We start from the raw sequence: 14,760 nt of genomic DNA, 5'->3' as shown, positions 1-14,760 counted from the left end.
AACAGCATGTCACAGCTCAAAAAGGGTTAAAACCCATGTTAAGTGGAGTGTAAAATGCAGCTGCATAAGGAAGATGGTCTTTTTAAAAAATATATATATTTTTTTATTGATTTCAGAGAGGAAGGGAGAGGGAGAGAGAGACAGAAATATCAACGATGAAGAGTCATTGATCGGCTGTCTCCTGCACACACCCCACTGGGGATCAAGTCCACAACCTAGGCATGTGCCCTTGACCAGAATCGAACCTGGGACCCTTCAGTCCACAGGCCGACGCTCTATCCACTGAGCCAAACCAGCTAGGGCAAGGAAGATGGTCTTGCTCTAAATCTGGACCACCAATAGAAAAGATTAGAAATACTATTTCTGAAGAGCTAAAGGAATTAAAGTAATCAGGCCATTCTGATTCCAGATAGTTCACAGTACTTGCCAAATTATGGTTAAATGATTATTTACCTCTGTTTCTTCCTCAAGACAGGGCCAGGAATTGTGCAAGACACTCGGAATAACAAAGATGAATGCAGCATCCTACCTATCCTTAAAGAGTGTGGCTAACTAGAGGATGTGGATGAGAAAATGAATGATTACAGTACAATGCAGAGGAGAGAAGCCAAGTTGATCTAGGAATGGGCTGTCAGGACATTTACTAGTGTTAAGCCTTCCAAATTCTTCACCTTTTCGGTAACATCTAAACTTTAAAAGCATTGATAAATCAAGATAGTTGGTCAAGTAGTCAGTGCTCTAGAGTAGAAAGTATAAGAAGCTTATCTTTACTAGAACATTTAGTTGGCAAGAATTGAGCCAGGCACTCACTAGTCCACATTCCAGAGTTAAAATAACACAATAATAATCCTCTGTTTAATTCATTGAGCGGCAGATGTAAGATTTGCTCACTTGTTGGTATGTCAGATATACCTTCATTAGAAATAGCTGGTTATATTATCCATGAATGAGTGAGATCATGTGGTATTTTTCCTTCATTGACTGGCTTATTTCACTTAGCATAATGCTCTCCAGTTCCATCCATGACGTTGCAAATGGTAATAGAGAACATTATAAACTTTTGAACAATAATAGATACAGAGGCAGAGCTGCCTCAAACGGACTGTCAAACTGCAGCGGGAAGGCCGGGGAGGGTTGGGGGGCAGGAGGTAGGGGGGTAGGAGATCAACTAAAGGACTTGTATGCATGCATATAAGTATAACCAATGGACATAAGACACTGGGGGATAGGGGAGGCTGGGGGACTGTCTAGGGCGGGGGGATAAAATGGACACATATGTAATACCCTTTGTAATACTTTAAGCAATAAAAAAAAAAATACTAAAAAAAAAAAAAAAAAAAAAGAAATAGCTGGTTATAAAAAGATACAAGATAGGAATGAAATGCCTATCAGCATAAACAGTGAGTCCTGGACCAAGGGTAAAAGAAAAAAGTCTTAGAAATTAGACTTTTCAGAGCCATTACATGACCCCAACCTTCCTTTTCCTGTTACTGGAGGAGATTAAGTAACTTTTGCAGACCTTAATTTCCTATTTAAACTAGTAAAAAACAAACAAACAAACAAACAAAAAACTAAAAAACTTAAATGCTCATTTACTAACTTGTTTGAAATAATTGGAACAAAAAAGACATTTATGTTAAAACATTCTTTTTACAATAAATGTTTTCAAGGATTTATGAAACTTCAGGCACTATAGGATTGGGTCAGAATTTGGAAATCCATTAGAAATCTATCCTATAAATATACTTCCATGGCTCCATCTTTTTACGGGGTCCCATGACTCCACAGCAGCATTCAAATTTCAGGGTTAATGATTATGATAATTGTATCACTCATATCCAATGTCTATACCTCCTTAGTAGAAAGTTGTAACTACTTCCATTTTCCCCCCTCAAGTGTTTAAACACTAATCAAGAGGAATTTTGGCCAAATACAATCATTTTTCTAAGTAAGATAACCTGAAATGTCTTTACTTTAAGATAAACTTACCTCAAGCTGAACCCTCTGTTCTAAATTCTTGTATGATCTCTGTAGTAACTCCCGGGTTCCAAGGACTCCATACCACATCAAGTTTTTAGTTCGGCTCCTGAAAATAAATGTTGGCAGGCAATTTCAGTAACTACTATTTATTTAGTCTTTAAAGGCAGAGCAAGCAAAAGAGATAATAAATGAAATCAAAGTAAAATTGCCTTCATGTAATAACATTATTACTATTACCAAAATTACCTGCATTTTTCAGGGTGCTCTTCTCTCTTATTATTAAATTCTAATGAAATTTTTGCATCTAATCCAATCCCAAAGTAATTGTTCATGACACATTTTTCTGAATATCCATCTCTATGATAATAAGGAAAAGTACATAAGTCAATTTCAGTTCATAACAATTACAATTTATACACAGCACTTAAAACCATTAAAGCTTCCATTCCTGAGAGTAAAGTTGAGCAGAAATCACTTCCTATTCACATGAACTATGCACAACTCCAGGATATGTGTGTAAATGCTGGTAACACATAAAGGGATGGTGGGCAAGACAAAATGAAGAAAGAGTCATGGCAATGCTTTTCTACTGTCTCACAAAAATCTCAGTTCTCTCCTACATGAGCCCCCACTACACACACAAATAGAAGGGCTTGCAAGACTCCTCTTTTTTCATCATTAGAAAGATTCCTCCACTCCTACACTTATCAATGGATAAATACTTAATAAGCAAAACCCTACTAGATCTATTCCATTCTTCCAGGTACTTTGGAAAGTACAAAGTTTAAAATATGGTCTTGTTGTTGAGGGTTGTCATTAGAGAAATGAGATACAGTCAGGCAAAATTAAACATGGAAGTAAAAGGAAGATATATTGACCCGCTAAAACAATTTTAGGAGTTTAAGAAGGGAAGAGATCAATGTGGGCCAAAAGCTTCCTGAAATAACTAAACCCAGAAGCTGGAAGTGGAAGATGACAGATTTGGCAAGACCAAGAAGAAAGGAGGTGAAAGGAATAGCATGAATATGGATATGAAGGAGTCAGTGAATGAAATGTTCCAGAGAAAAGCGAGTACAGAGTGGAGTCTCACTTCACCATAGGCTTATTGTCTAAGGCAGTGGTTCTCAACCTTCCTAATACAGTTCCTCATGTTGTGGTGACCCCCAATTTCATTGTTACAAATTGAACATAATTAAAGCATAGTGATTAATCACAAAAACAATATGTAATTATATATGTCTTTTCTGATGGTCTTAGGCGACCCCTGTGAAAGGGTCGTTCGACCCCCAAAGGGGTTGCGACCCACAGGTTGAGAACCGCTGGTCTAAGGCAACAGCTGGAAGGGACCCACCTCAGGAACAGGTCATGAAAACCACTGTATTGCACAAGGGCCAATGTGCTCATCATTATCAAATGCTGACATTTTCTGATGATTCTTTTTGTACGTGGGACCATATTTATTGTAATACATTTTAAATGTTAACATTAGTATCAAACAGTGACAGGAAAAGCCAAAACAAAATCTATGGAAGTATTTGCTTACACTGAATCTGGATCTGGGTCAATAAATGGCGTTGCACCAAAAGGATCAATATTTGCTAGTAACATTTTGTTGATAATAGAACTCCCAGCAATTGAGGCTGCTAGTCCTGCTCTTAAACCTGGACAGGGAAAAATAAGCATATACAGGATCACATGTTAAGGAAAATCTAGTCCATATTCTTAGAACTAATTTCAAAGCATGGTTTTCAGTAACTGTTCTTCTTATTAATAGAAATTAAGAATTATGACATTGGTAGGTACAAGGCTTTTGATGCTTCTTAGAGTCTATATGTGGCTATAAAAAAAAGAGAAACAGATGAGTACCTACATCGGAGTCTCTTGGTAACCATTTCTCATTTACCATCCCAATGATTCTGTAACCTCAACAAATATTACTTCCTTTGTTATAAAAAATGAAGTATTAAGACTGTAAGAAGTTTACAATAAAGGCTGAATTACTCAAAATGTCATGGAGTTAACATTTCCATATTCACAAAGCATAGATAATACTCAACTTAAAATGTTAACATATATACTAAGGTGAAAAATCATGTTTGTGTCAATAATAAGTAGTAAAATGTTAAGTGTAGGTATTAATAAATTTTAGGATATAGTATTGAACATAAAAAATGAAGCATTTTTCTTACCTCTAAATATGCAAACTTCAAATTTATTTATTGGCCATTTATATATCTTTTTGGGACAATGACTACCCAGATCCTTTGCCCATTTTTAAATTGGGATATTTGCCTTTTTATTGTTGAATTTTTAGTTCTTTATATATTCTGGATACTAGCAACTTATCAGATATACTATTTGCAAATATCTTCTCCCATCCTGTGGACTGTCATCTCAGTAGTTTCTTGATGGTGTCCTTTGAATCACAAATATCCTTAATTTTGATGAAGTCCAATTTATAGTTTCATGTGTTGCTTGTGCTTCCTAAGAAACCTATGCCTATCCCAAGGTTACAAATATTTACGTCCATACTGTCTTTTTGTGGTTTTATAGGTTTAGCTCTTACATTTTTATGTATGGCGTGAAAGAAGGGTCTAACTTAGTTCTTATGTATATCTAGTTGTTCCAGTAGCAGTGGTTGAAAAAAATATTCTTTCCCTATTGAATAATTGTCTTAGCACATTTGTTGAAAACCAATTAACCATAAATATTAGATTCTCAGTTCTATTCCATTGGCCTATATGACTATGATGCCAGTTCCATGTGGTCTTGAACACTGTAGCTCTGTAATAAGTTTTGAAATCAGGCAGTATGTCCTTCAACTTTCTTTTTCCATTACACTGTTGTTTTTAACTCTTCTGGGTCCTTTGTATTTCCATGTGAAATTTAAGATCAGCTTGTCAATTTCTGCACAATGAGCAGTTGGGATTTTGGTAAGGATTGTGCGAAATCTAGTCAATTTGAGATGAGTTGCCATCTTAATAATATTATGTCTTCCAATTCATGAACACAGATGCATTTACATTTAATTAGATCTTCTTTAACTGCTTTCAGCAATGTTTTATAGTTTTCAGTATTCAAATCTTTCACCTTCTTAGTTAAATTTATTCTTATTTTTTGTTATTTTTTATGCTATTGTAAATAAAATTATTTTAATTTCATGTTAAGACTGTTCATTACTAAAAAAAAATGTTCATTACTAGAGAAATGCAATTACTTTTTGTATATTGATCTTTTATACTGCAATCTTGAATTCATTTATTATCTCTAATAGTGTGTGTATGTGTACTCTTTAGGATATTCTATATGTAACATAAGTCCTAAAGACATACAGTACTTCCTCCTTTCTAATTTGGATGTCTTTAATACTTTTTATTTTTTCTAATTTCCTAAGCTAAAACCTTCTATACAATGTTGACTAGAATGGAAAGAGTAGACATCCTCCTCGTGTTCCTGATCTTAGAGAGAAAGCTTTCACCTTTCACCATTAAGTATGATGTCAGCTGTAGGTTTTTCATAGATGCCTTTTATCAGGTTGAAGAAGTTCCTTTCTATTCCTGGTTGTGTTTTTACCTTCAAATGATGTTGACCTTTTAAAAATGCTTTTTCTGTATCTACTGAGATGATTATGTGTTTTTGCCCTTTATTAACATAGTATGTCACGTTGATTTTCATTATGTTGAATCAACGTTGCATCACTGAGAGAGTACTGGTAATGGTGTATAATTGCTTAAAGTTGTTGGATTATTCAATTAGCTAGTATTTTGTTGAAGATTTTTGTGTTGCTGTTCATGAACGATATTGACCTGGAGTTTTCTTGTGATGTCTTTGGTTTTATATCAGAGTAATACTGGATTCATAGAATGTTGGAAAGTGTTTTTTCCTTTTCTAGTATTTGAAAGTGTGTGTGAAGGATTGGTATTATTTCTTCTTCTTCTTTTTTTAATTGATCTCAGAGAGGAAGGGAGAGGAAGAGAGAGAACATTAATGATGAAAGAGAATCATTGCTTGACTGCCTCCTGCACACCCCCTACTGGGGATTGAGCCCGCAACCCAGGCATGTGCCCTTGACCAGAATTGAACCCAGGACCCTTATGTCTGCAGGCCAACACTCTGTCCACTGAGCCAAACCAGGTAGGGTGGTGTTATTTTTTTTTTTTTAAACTTCAACAGTGAAGCAATTTGGGCCTGGGCTTTTCTTTATAGAAAGTTTTTTATTACAAATTCATTCTCTCTACTTATTTAAGGTCTACTCAGATTTTCTATTTCTTCTTGAAGCATTTTTGATAGTTCATTTGTTTCTAGAAGTTTGTCCATTTCATCTAGGTTATCTAATTTGTTTTTCCCTTATAATCCTTTCTATTTCTGTAAAGTCCATGGTGATGTATTATTTTAATTCCTGATTTCAGTAATTTGAATCTTCTATCTTACTTTCTTGATCAATGTAAAGGTTTGTCAATTTTGTTAATCTGCTTACAGATCAACTTTTGGTTTCATTGCTTTTCTGTCTTGTTTTCTATACTCACTTTCATTTATTTCTACTCTAATCTTTATTGATTTCCATCCTATTGCTGCTTTGAATTTAGTTTGCTCTTCTTGTTTTTCCAGTTTATTAAGTTGGAGAGTTAGGTTTTGAGATCTTTCTACTTTTTTTTAATATAGGCATATACAGCTACAAATTTTACTCTAAGCACTGCTTTAGCTGTATTAAATAAGTTTTGGCATATGATATATTTTTGTTTTCATTCATATCAAAGCATATTTTATGATTTTTTTCTCTTCTTAAATGTATCTTTATTGTTGAAAGTATTACAGATGTCCCTTTTTTCCCCCCATTGACCCCTTCTAACCCCCACCCACATCCCGTCTCAGGCCTTCACCACCCTATTGTCTGTGTTCACAGGTTATGCATATGTGCATATAAATTCTTTAGTTAATCTCTTTCTACTCACCTATCTACCCCCACCTTCCCTCTAAGATTTGACAGTCTGTTCTATGTTTTTATGTCCCTGGATCTATTTTGTTCATCAGTTTATTTTGTTCTTCAGATTCCATATATGAGTGAGATCATGTGATACTTGCCTTTTTCTGACTGGCTTATTTTGCTTAGCATAATACTCTCCAGGTCCCTCCATGCTGTCTCAAAGGGTAAGAGACCCTTCTTTTTTACTGTTGCATAGTATTCCATGGTGTAAATATATCACAGCTTTTGATCCACATATTGGTGCATTTCTCAAATTTCCTTCTGTTATTGGTTTATAATTTCATTCCAGTTGTGGTCAGAAAATGTACTTTGTATGATTTCAATCCTTTTAAACTTACTGAGAATTGTTTTATGGCCTAATATTTAGTATATCTTGGAGAATGTTCCATATGTACTTGAAAAGAATGTATACTCTACTGTTGTTGGGTAGAGTATTTTGTAAACATCTGTTTTGACTACTCGTTTTATGTGTTTTCAAGTCTCCAACTTTCTTCTTGATCTCTGTCTAGTTGTTCTATCCACTACTGAATGAGGGGTACTAAAGTTTCCAATTATTATTATTGAACTGTATTTACCTTTAGAAACAATTTATAGAAGACACAAAGTTGTGTTATATTTCAGGATGTAATTTGGGTTCCAATTTACTCTGGAATGCATCTAGAGATTTTCATTAATTGAAATAGCTGGCACTTAAGAAGGCCTCTGAGACATCTGCCTTTTCCTTCCTCCTCTGCTGCACAAGTTCTTTGGTTACCACTAGTACAAACCTAATTCCAAAATAAATTTATCTTGTCAGGTCTGGAATAGATTTCTCAGATGTTCCAAATTAAACAATCTTTCTAATTCAGAAATAACTGCAGAGAGACTGTGGCTTAAAACTAAAAGGAAACCTGTGAAGGCACTTAAAAGGGAGTAGAATATAAGATTGGATTTACCTTGGGTACTTAGTAAATGCAGATTCCTGGGTTCTGCTCTAGAACTACTCAAACAAAATTTCTCAGGGCAGAGACCAGAAACATGTATTTTAGTACTTTCTAGGCAATTCTTATACACACAAAAGTTAAAGAATCTGGGTTCTGGTTGATAAATGTACCAAGCACATTCTCCTGAAGGGACATTTATCTTTAAGAACACACTTTAGCCCTGACCAGTGTTTCTCAGTGGTTAGAATGTTGGCCCAAGGACCGAAGGGTCACAGGTTCAATTTCCAATCAAGGGCATGTACATGGGTTATAGGTTCGATCCCTGCCCCAAAGAGGGCATGTATGGGAAACAACCAATCTATGTGTCTCTCTCACATCAATATTTACCTCCCTCTCCCTCCCTTCTCCTCTCTCTAAAAAAGCAATGAGGAAAAATATCCTCAGGTGAGGATTAACAAACAAGCAAAAAAAAGCCCGGCTAGCTTGGCTCAGTGGTTGAATACCGACCTATGAACCAGGAGGTCACAGTTCCATTCCTGGTCAGGGCACATGCCTAGGTTGTGGGCTCGATCAATCAATGATTCTCATCATTGATGTTTCTATGTCTCTCTCCCTCTCCCTTCCTCTCTGAAATCAATAAAAATATATATTAATAAAAAACACACATTTTAAAAGTTCATAGAAATGAGTGGATATACATTTTTACAAAAATACTTAAAAAAGATACCATGTTTCAGAATATGTACTACCTGGGCAGATTATCCTGGTGTTGAGCACAGGGAGGTTTTCTTTGCTGGCTGCCACAGCTGGGCCAGGGCCAGAGTCAGTCTGGGAACGACTTGCCCGGCCATCTGGAGACCGAGGTGCAGTTTTAACTGTTGGCAAAAGGTCCAGATTAAAAAGAAGAAATGATAAAGTTATAGAAATAAGCAAGCCCCTATAAATTCACAACATAAAATAATTTAATGCATATGTAAATCAATCCGTACAACTGAAAATGAAAATATTACACTGTGTTTACCAATTTTACCATTTTCATTTTCTTGAGATTTTACTATATGGAGAAACTTGATCTTGATCTCTCATTTTAAATAGGTGGAGATCATTAGAAAAGTGATGCCTACCATAATTAAAGGTCAGTAATATTCATAATTTGAATGTGATCATCCCATATGTAAAGATAAAAAAATTCTGAAACCTGATAATTTTTAAAAATAAAACATATGGGTGATGTATGTTATCAGTGCAACCCTTTTTTCATATATGTTGGATGATGGTCAAATTTAATGAATGTATTTCCCAGAGGTAATATGTTAACCATGAGCTAAAATTTTCTTCTATAAATGAAAGAGAAAATAGGTTCTTTTTTCAAATGAAAGCAATATACTTTTCCTGTGCTTCTCAATTAGTTATTTATTTAAAACAAAGATTTACCCCAAACAGTCCCATTATGTTTTGTAAAAGCTCAATACATTTTAAAAATTGTTCCAAAAGAGAATTACTCTCAAAATTAACGACAAAAATAGAAATTTAATTAAACCTAAACTGGAGAATTTTAATGGAGAGCACATATATCTTTAACTAATTTAGGAGTTATTGGCAGGTGTTTAAACAAACAGTAATCCTCTAACTCAATTTAAAAATACTCAAACTTAATTACCTTTAGACTTCCTAAGACTAATTACAAACTAATTATATTAATCTTACACTCTCTTCTCTGTTCAAAAACAGTCCAGTTACACTAAAGAAAAGTAACTGAACAGACACTCTCTTTTTTTGACAGATGGAAGCTCTGGAGCTAATTTCTAATAAAAACAACCTTTTGATATTCAACTCTGATAAAAAGCAGAGAGCATCCTGCTGGCTAAGACTGATGTTCCATTGCAGGTAAATAAATTAATGTTTCACGGTTCTTAAATGTCTCATTACTCATATTAATATACTGTATTTTGCACATCTCAGACATATGAATCATTACACAAAATGATAATGCAATGAGTGTGCTTCAAAAAATAATGATTGTTTAATGCAGAAACACTTTTATTCCTGATTCTGACTAAATTGGATTACTCGCCAACAAATAAGATAAAATACTGCATCGTTAAAGATGCATATAATCTGTCTACTTCAATATCAATATCTATAGCTCCGTATCTGTATTTCTTAGTTTCCTTTGCCAATTACAATGTAAGTGTGAAGTTCATGTGTGCTGGAATATGCATACAGGAAGTCTGAAAAGGCTAAGGTTGTGGAATATGCCAGACATGTAAGGTCTATAAGGTCTCATTTTGAAGCCTCTTACAGAGTTTTAAATACAGTTAAGGAATAGTCTTTCAAAGTGAATGTAATTAGTAGCAGTGGCAGTAATAGCAATAATAATAATGACAATGACAATAAACACTCATATAAACAGCACTATATATGAGTCACTATTCTAGACACTTTGTGTATTAACTTATCCTTTGCAAAAAGTAGGTTGTTATGAAGCAGGTATATTATTATTCCCATTTACAGATGAGAAAGCCACAGAATAGTAATCTGCTCAAGTTCATATGTAATGAAAGTAAAAATGTAATGATTGCAAACAGCTCTAATATAAGTGTTGACTTTACAATAGTACTATGGAAATATTTTCATATTATCTTCTCAATATTTTAATTTCTTTGTTTTAGTCTAGTATATTAATTTTTCCCTTATACAATATAAGTATAAATCCATCCTCAATCCAAACTTAAAAGGTAGAGGAATTGTAAATATTCTTTAAGCAACTACATATTAATTTATTGGAAAAATTAATTTCAGTAGTGAAAGGGTTGTAACTAGATATCTTAATATTAAGCTTAATTTAGTAACAATTATTAACCATCTATTTGCTGAACAATGGAACTCAAGGAATTGATGAATTACTTAAATACCAAATCTTATGAATGTGGGGCCTACTATTTTTATATAATTCTCAAAGGGATGTGTGGGTTCAAACTGGTTAAAATCTGGTGGTTTAGGTGTTTTGCTTCTTCTCTCTTTTTTAAGGAAAATTGAGATATTTAAGCATGTTTGGTCCTACAATCCTTAGTTTACTACAATAATCTCTACATTATATGATAAAAAGTGAGAGAATTTAGTCTAAATAATGTTACCTTTATTATTTTAGTATTCATGAATGGCTAAGCTTTAAATTTTGAAAAGCCTTGTTGAAAACAAAATACAAATAGTTTATTTCAAACTGACAATCCTTTTGAAAACTAAAAGCACAATTATGTTTTATTTAATTGCAAAATAATTTTCTTAGTTTTCTTACCAATTAATGACTCTTTTGCATCATCATCTTTAGATTCTTCTTTAGATTCATCTGTTTCTGTACTATCATAATCGAATGACTGATTAACTGGCTCACAGGGGTGAACTGTCTGCTCATCCATAACTTTAAGTAATAAGAAGATAAACATGTTGAAACAAGAAAAAATAAAATCAATATATGCTTAGGGAAGGAAAATTGAAACATAAACCAAAAGAAATTCCATAGTCACAAATAAACACTAATTGACAATAAACCTGGAAATAATGTCTATAAATGCTAGAGATTATAAAAGTAAATTGTCAAAATTACATTTTTATTAGAAGAAAAAAATAAAACGTAAGAAATTTAGAGAATGAAATACAAGTCCAATTACAAGTTACAACCTGTAAAGAATTTTGGATACTTATTATCTACATTAAAATTTACTTTTAGTCTACTATAGAAGTTCCAAGATTATACATATTATATTAACACTAGAGGCCCAGTGCACAAAATTCGTGCACTGGTAGGGTCCCTACGCTTGGCCGGCAATCAGGGCCAATTGGGGCCTTCTGGCTGCCTTCCTTCTGGTTGCTGGCCGGAGCCTCCCTTCCCCAGCTGCCTGCCAGGGCCTTCCTTCGTTCCACACCGCCCTCTTGTGGTCAGTGCATGTCATAGCGAGTGACAGAACTCCTGGTCGAACTCCCAAGGGGACACTTTGCATATTAGCCTTATATATATATATAGATAAAAATTAAAGTATAGGCAAAACTTTAATAAACTCTTAGAAAAGCAACCTAAACATTTAGGAAAAAAATATTAGGAAAATATTTTTAAAGTAGTATACAGGTTTGATTTTTGTTTAGAATTCAAAGATTCCAATTAAGTAAAAAATACTTTAAATCTTAGAATATTATTTAAAGCAATTTTTACTTTTATTTCTATGATTCCAGTATACTTTGTTTTTCTGAGTTTTATTTTTTAAGTAGCATTACTACGTTGATCCCTACTACTGAAACAATAACTAGAACAATTTACTAGTATAAATTTTGCTTTAATTATTTTAACTTTTACATTGTCTTAAAAAAATTTTTTTTATGTGTGTCCAGTGTGACCAATATGAACATTTTATTGTGCTTGCAAGGAGAATGTTGCTAACATCTTCAAAAGCCCATTTTGTTAATATGTGTACCTTTTCCGGCTTCTTCAATGACTTGCCTCACTGCTTTCTTTAAACTATTTGCCCGCAACATTATTTCCTTTGGTTTCACTGCTTTCTGGGAGGAAGGTTTAGTAGTGTCATCCAAGAGCTGTTCCTTGCTTTCACACAAGGACTCTTCACTGGAAGATTCCACTGTATCTTCTTCTACAAGGACAGGGCTGCTGCCTGGGAGAACAGCAGCCTGGGAGTCTGTACGCAAAGCCTGGAGCAGTTGTTCGAGCTTCTCATTGAGGACCGAACACTAAGAAAAGAAGGAAAAGAATGCCCTAATGAATCTCCATTTACGAGAGATAGAAAATGATAATTTAAATGAATGGTTCTGATTTTAAAGGAAACATACGGGATATTGATGTTTACCATTAGTTGCTATTATACATTATACTTTAGACAGCCAATGGATTAAAGAATTTATAATTTTAAAAAACAGCACACATCTTATTTAAATTTATTTATTTATACTTTCAGAATGATTCAGATGCCACTTCATGGGTGAAAATCTTTACAATCTTTGTATAGCTATTTTTCCTTCAAAAAAACAAACAAAAAACCTCACTTTACTATAAGATGACACATTACACAAAAATTTAAACATTACACAAAATTTGCCATACAGTACACAAACTATCATATTAACACTTTAACTTCTGCTGAGTCTTGATAAGCTCACCTTGAAAGCGTTGGTTTGCAAAGGAGTGAATGGTGCCTGAGGAATTACTGGCTCAAAGAAAGAGCAGAAAGGAAAATGCACAGGCACTGGCCCTTGTTACTTCCTACTTTCCTTGAATTACTAAGGGTAACTGAGGACTGCATTTCCAGTGATTTCCTTCTCCGTTTATTTGTCCTTGATAACAGGCAAGACAAAGTTATAGCAGAAAGAGTTAAAAGAAAAGTGTTGGTCAAGAGGGTTTCTTTTTCTGAAGCTCTCCACAGGGTAGAAACACAAGAGAAAGAGGCTGGAAACTTCACCTGTATGTTTATTTCTATTTTCTTTTCCTTCCTCTCAAATAAACCCCATCTACAACATGAATCTGGGGGAGATCATTTCTTTGCAGGCCCAAGAGCACCAAGCCTTTTTTACAAATGCCCTGCTATGAATGCATGAAAGCGGACAGTAGCTTTTAGGGTTCAGTAAACGACTCTTAGTTTAGCCCCAGAAAGCTTTCAAAGGGGAAAAAAAATCTATAAAGATAAAGGCAAGAAACGGAACCCTGGAAGATATAGAGGCCTGTAAAGTCTAGGGAATCTGAGAAACTGCGCTGGGAGGCACCCGACTGGCCAGAGGCTGCCTGGAAACGGAAAGCCATTCCTCTCTGTGACCTGACTACTGTGCGTTTCTCCTTCCCCGTGCCAGGCAGCGGCAACAGGGAGGTGCGGTATAAAATTCAGTTTGTCGGATGGTCCCCAGCAATGCAGTTTTTCCACATCTTAAGGAGTAACCATAAAATAGAATGTTTTAAACAGTTATATCTGATTCAAAAGAAACTTTCTTGTGATTTATGTTTTGGCAGGAAAACCACTTAATCAGTTTAGCTATAAAACAAGGTCAGTGTTAACATTGTCAGTAAAAACCTTTCATGCCCTGATCGTGTCCTTACTTTGTTGGCCACGGCATCGGCTACAACAGCATTTTCCAACGTTTTGTCATATGCCTTCTCTACTTTGGCAACGAAGTCCTTTACAGTTTCACATAGTATCCTTTGAAGAAAAGAAATTGTGCAATTCCATAAACTCAGTAGGCTGATTTCCCCCCCATTTATAAATATTTAAAAAATAAGCAAACTCTCAAAATACTGGAGTCATTTGTATACAAACCCATAATTCTATCTACTGTTTGACATGTCCTAGATAAGTTCAAAACATTCTAAGTGAGAAATGGAGACATTAATAAACCTTGCTCTACATACTTTACATAAAAGCAATTTTAAGGTAATAACAAGACTTTGTCAAATATTCAAATTATATCTTGATAAGAGTATTTTCCAATCCCATTTAAAAGAGCATTATCTCCTAAGCATTATATAATTTCATAAGAGGACTTGCAGACTTGATCAAACAAGAATAAATTTGTCACTTATGTTGTCACTGTCACTGTACTATTCATCCTAGTGGTACCTTGATAATACATTGTTCCTGAAGAGAAAAGCGGTTATGTGTTATGCTAGGGGTTAAGCATTAGGAAACTGTTACAGAATTTACAAGTCTTAAAGAGACAGATCACCCAAACGCAACACCTGAACCATTTTTAAGATTTTGATTTGAACAAATTAAATGTTTTAAAACAAACAAACAAAACCTTTAGAGATAACTGGGTAAAATGGACTAACACAGAATTATTTTTTTAAAAGATTATTAAATACATATTCTGCAAGTGGAA

The 14,760-nt window shown here is 34.3% G+C and overlaps 1 protein-coding gene across 3 annotated transcripts in view; it reads right to left on the bottom strand.

Annotated features, from left to right (window-relative positions):
* DGKH (diacylglycerol kinase eta) overlaps positions 1-14,760 on the bottom strand; it is a gene marked incomplete at its 5' end in the record, with an annotated part of 194,994 nt that overhangs the window by 22,806 nt on the left and 157,428 nt on the right. For all 3 annotated transcript variants that reach the window (XM_081084491.1, XM_081084490.1, XM_081084492.1), the window contains 7 exons: positions 1,990-2,086; positions 2,227-2,337; positions 3,524-3,641; positions 8,637-8,762; positions 11,186-11,308; positions 12,357-12,627; positions 13,982-14,081. In XM_081084491.1, coding sequence (XP_080940617.1) covers positions 1,990-2,086; positions 2,227-2,337; positions 3,524-3,641; positions 8,637-8,762; positions 11,186-11,308; positions 12,357-12,627; positions 13,982-14,081 — 946 coding nt within the window. The remainder of the gene's footprint in view (positions 1-1,989; positions 2,087-2,226; positions 2,338-3,523; positions 3,642-8,636; positions 8,763-11,185; positions 11,309-12,356; positions 12,628-13,981; positions 14,082-14,760) is intronic.

The sequence above is a fragment of the Myotis nattereri genome (genome assembly GCF_964212035.1).
Source record: "Myotis nattereri genome assembly, chromosome: 2".
Classification (NCBI taxonomy): domain Eukaryota; kingdom Metazoa; phylum Chordata; class Mammalia; order Chiroptera; family Vespertilionidae; genus Myotis; species Myotis nattereri.
Note: the sequence above shows the minus strand (reverse complement) of the source record. Positions and strands in the feature narration are given on the sequence as shown.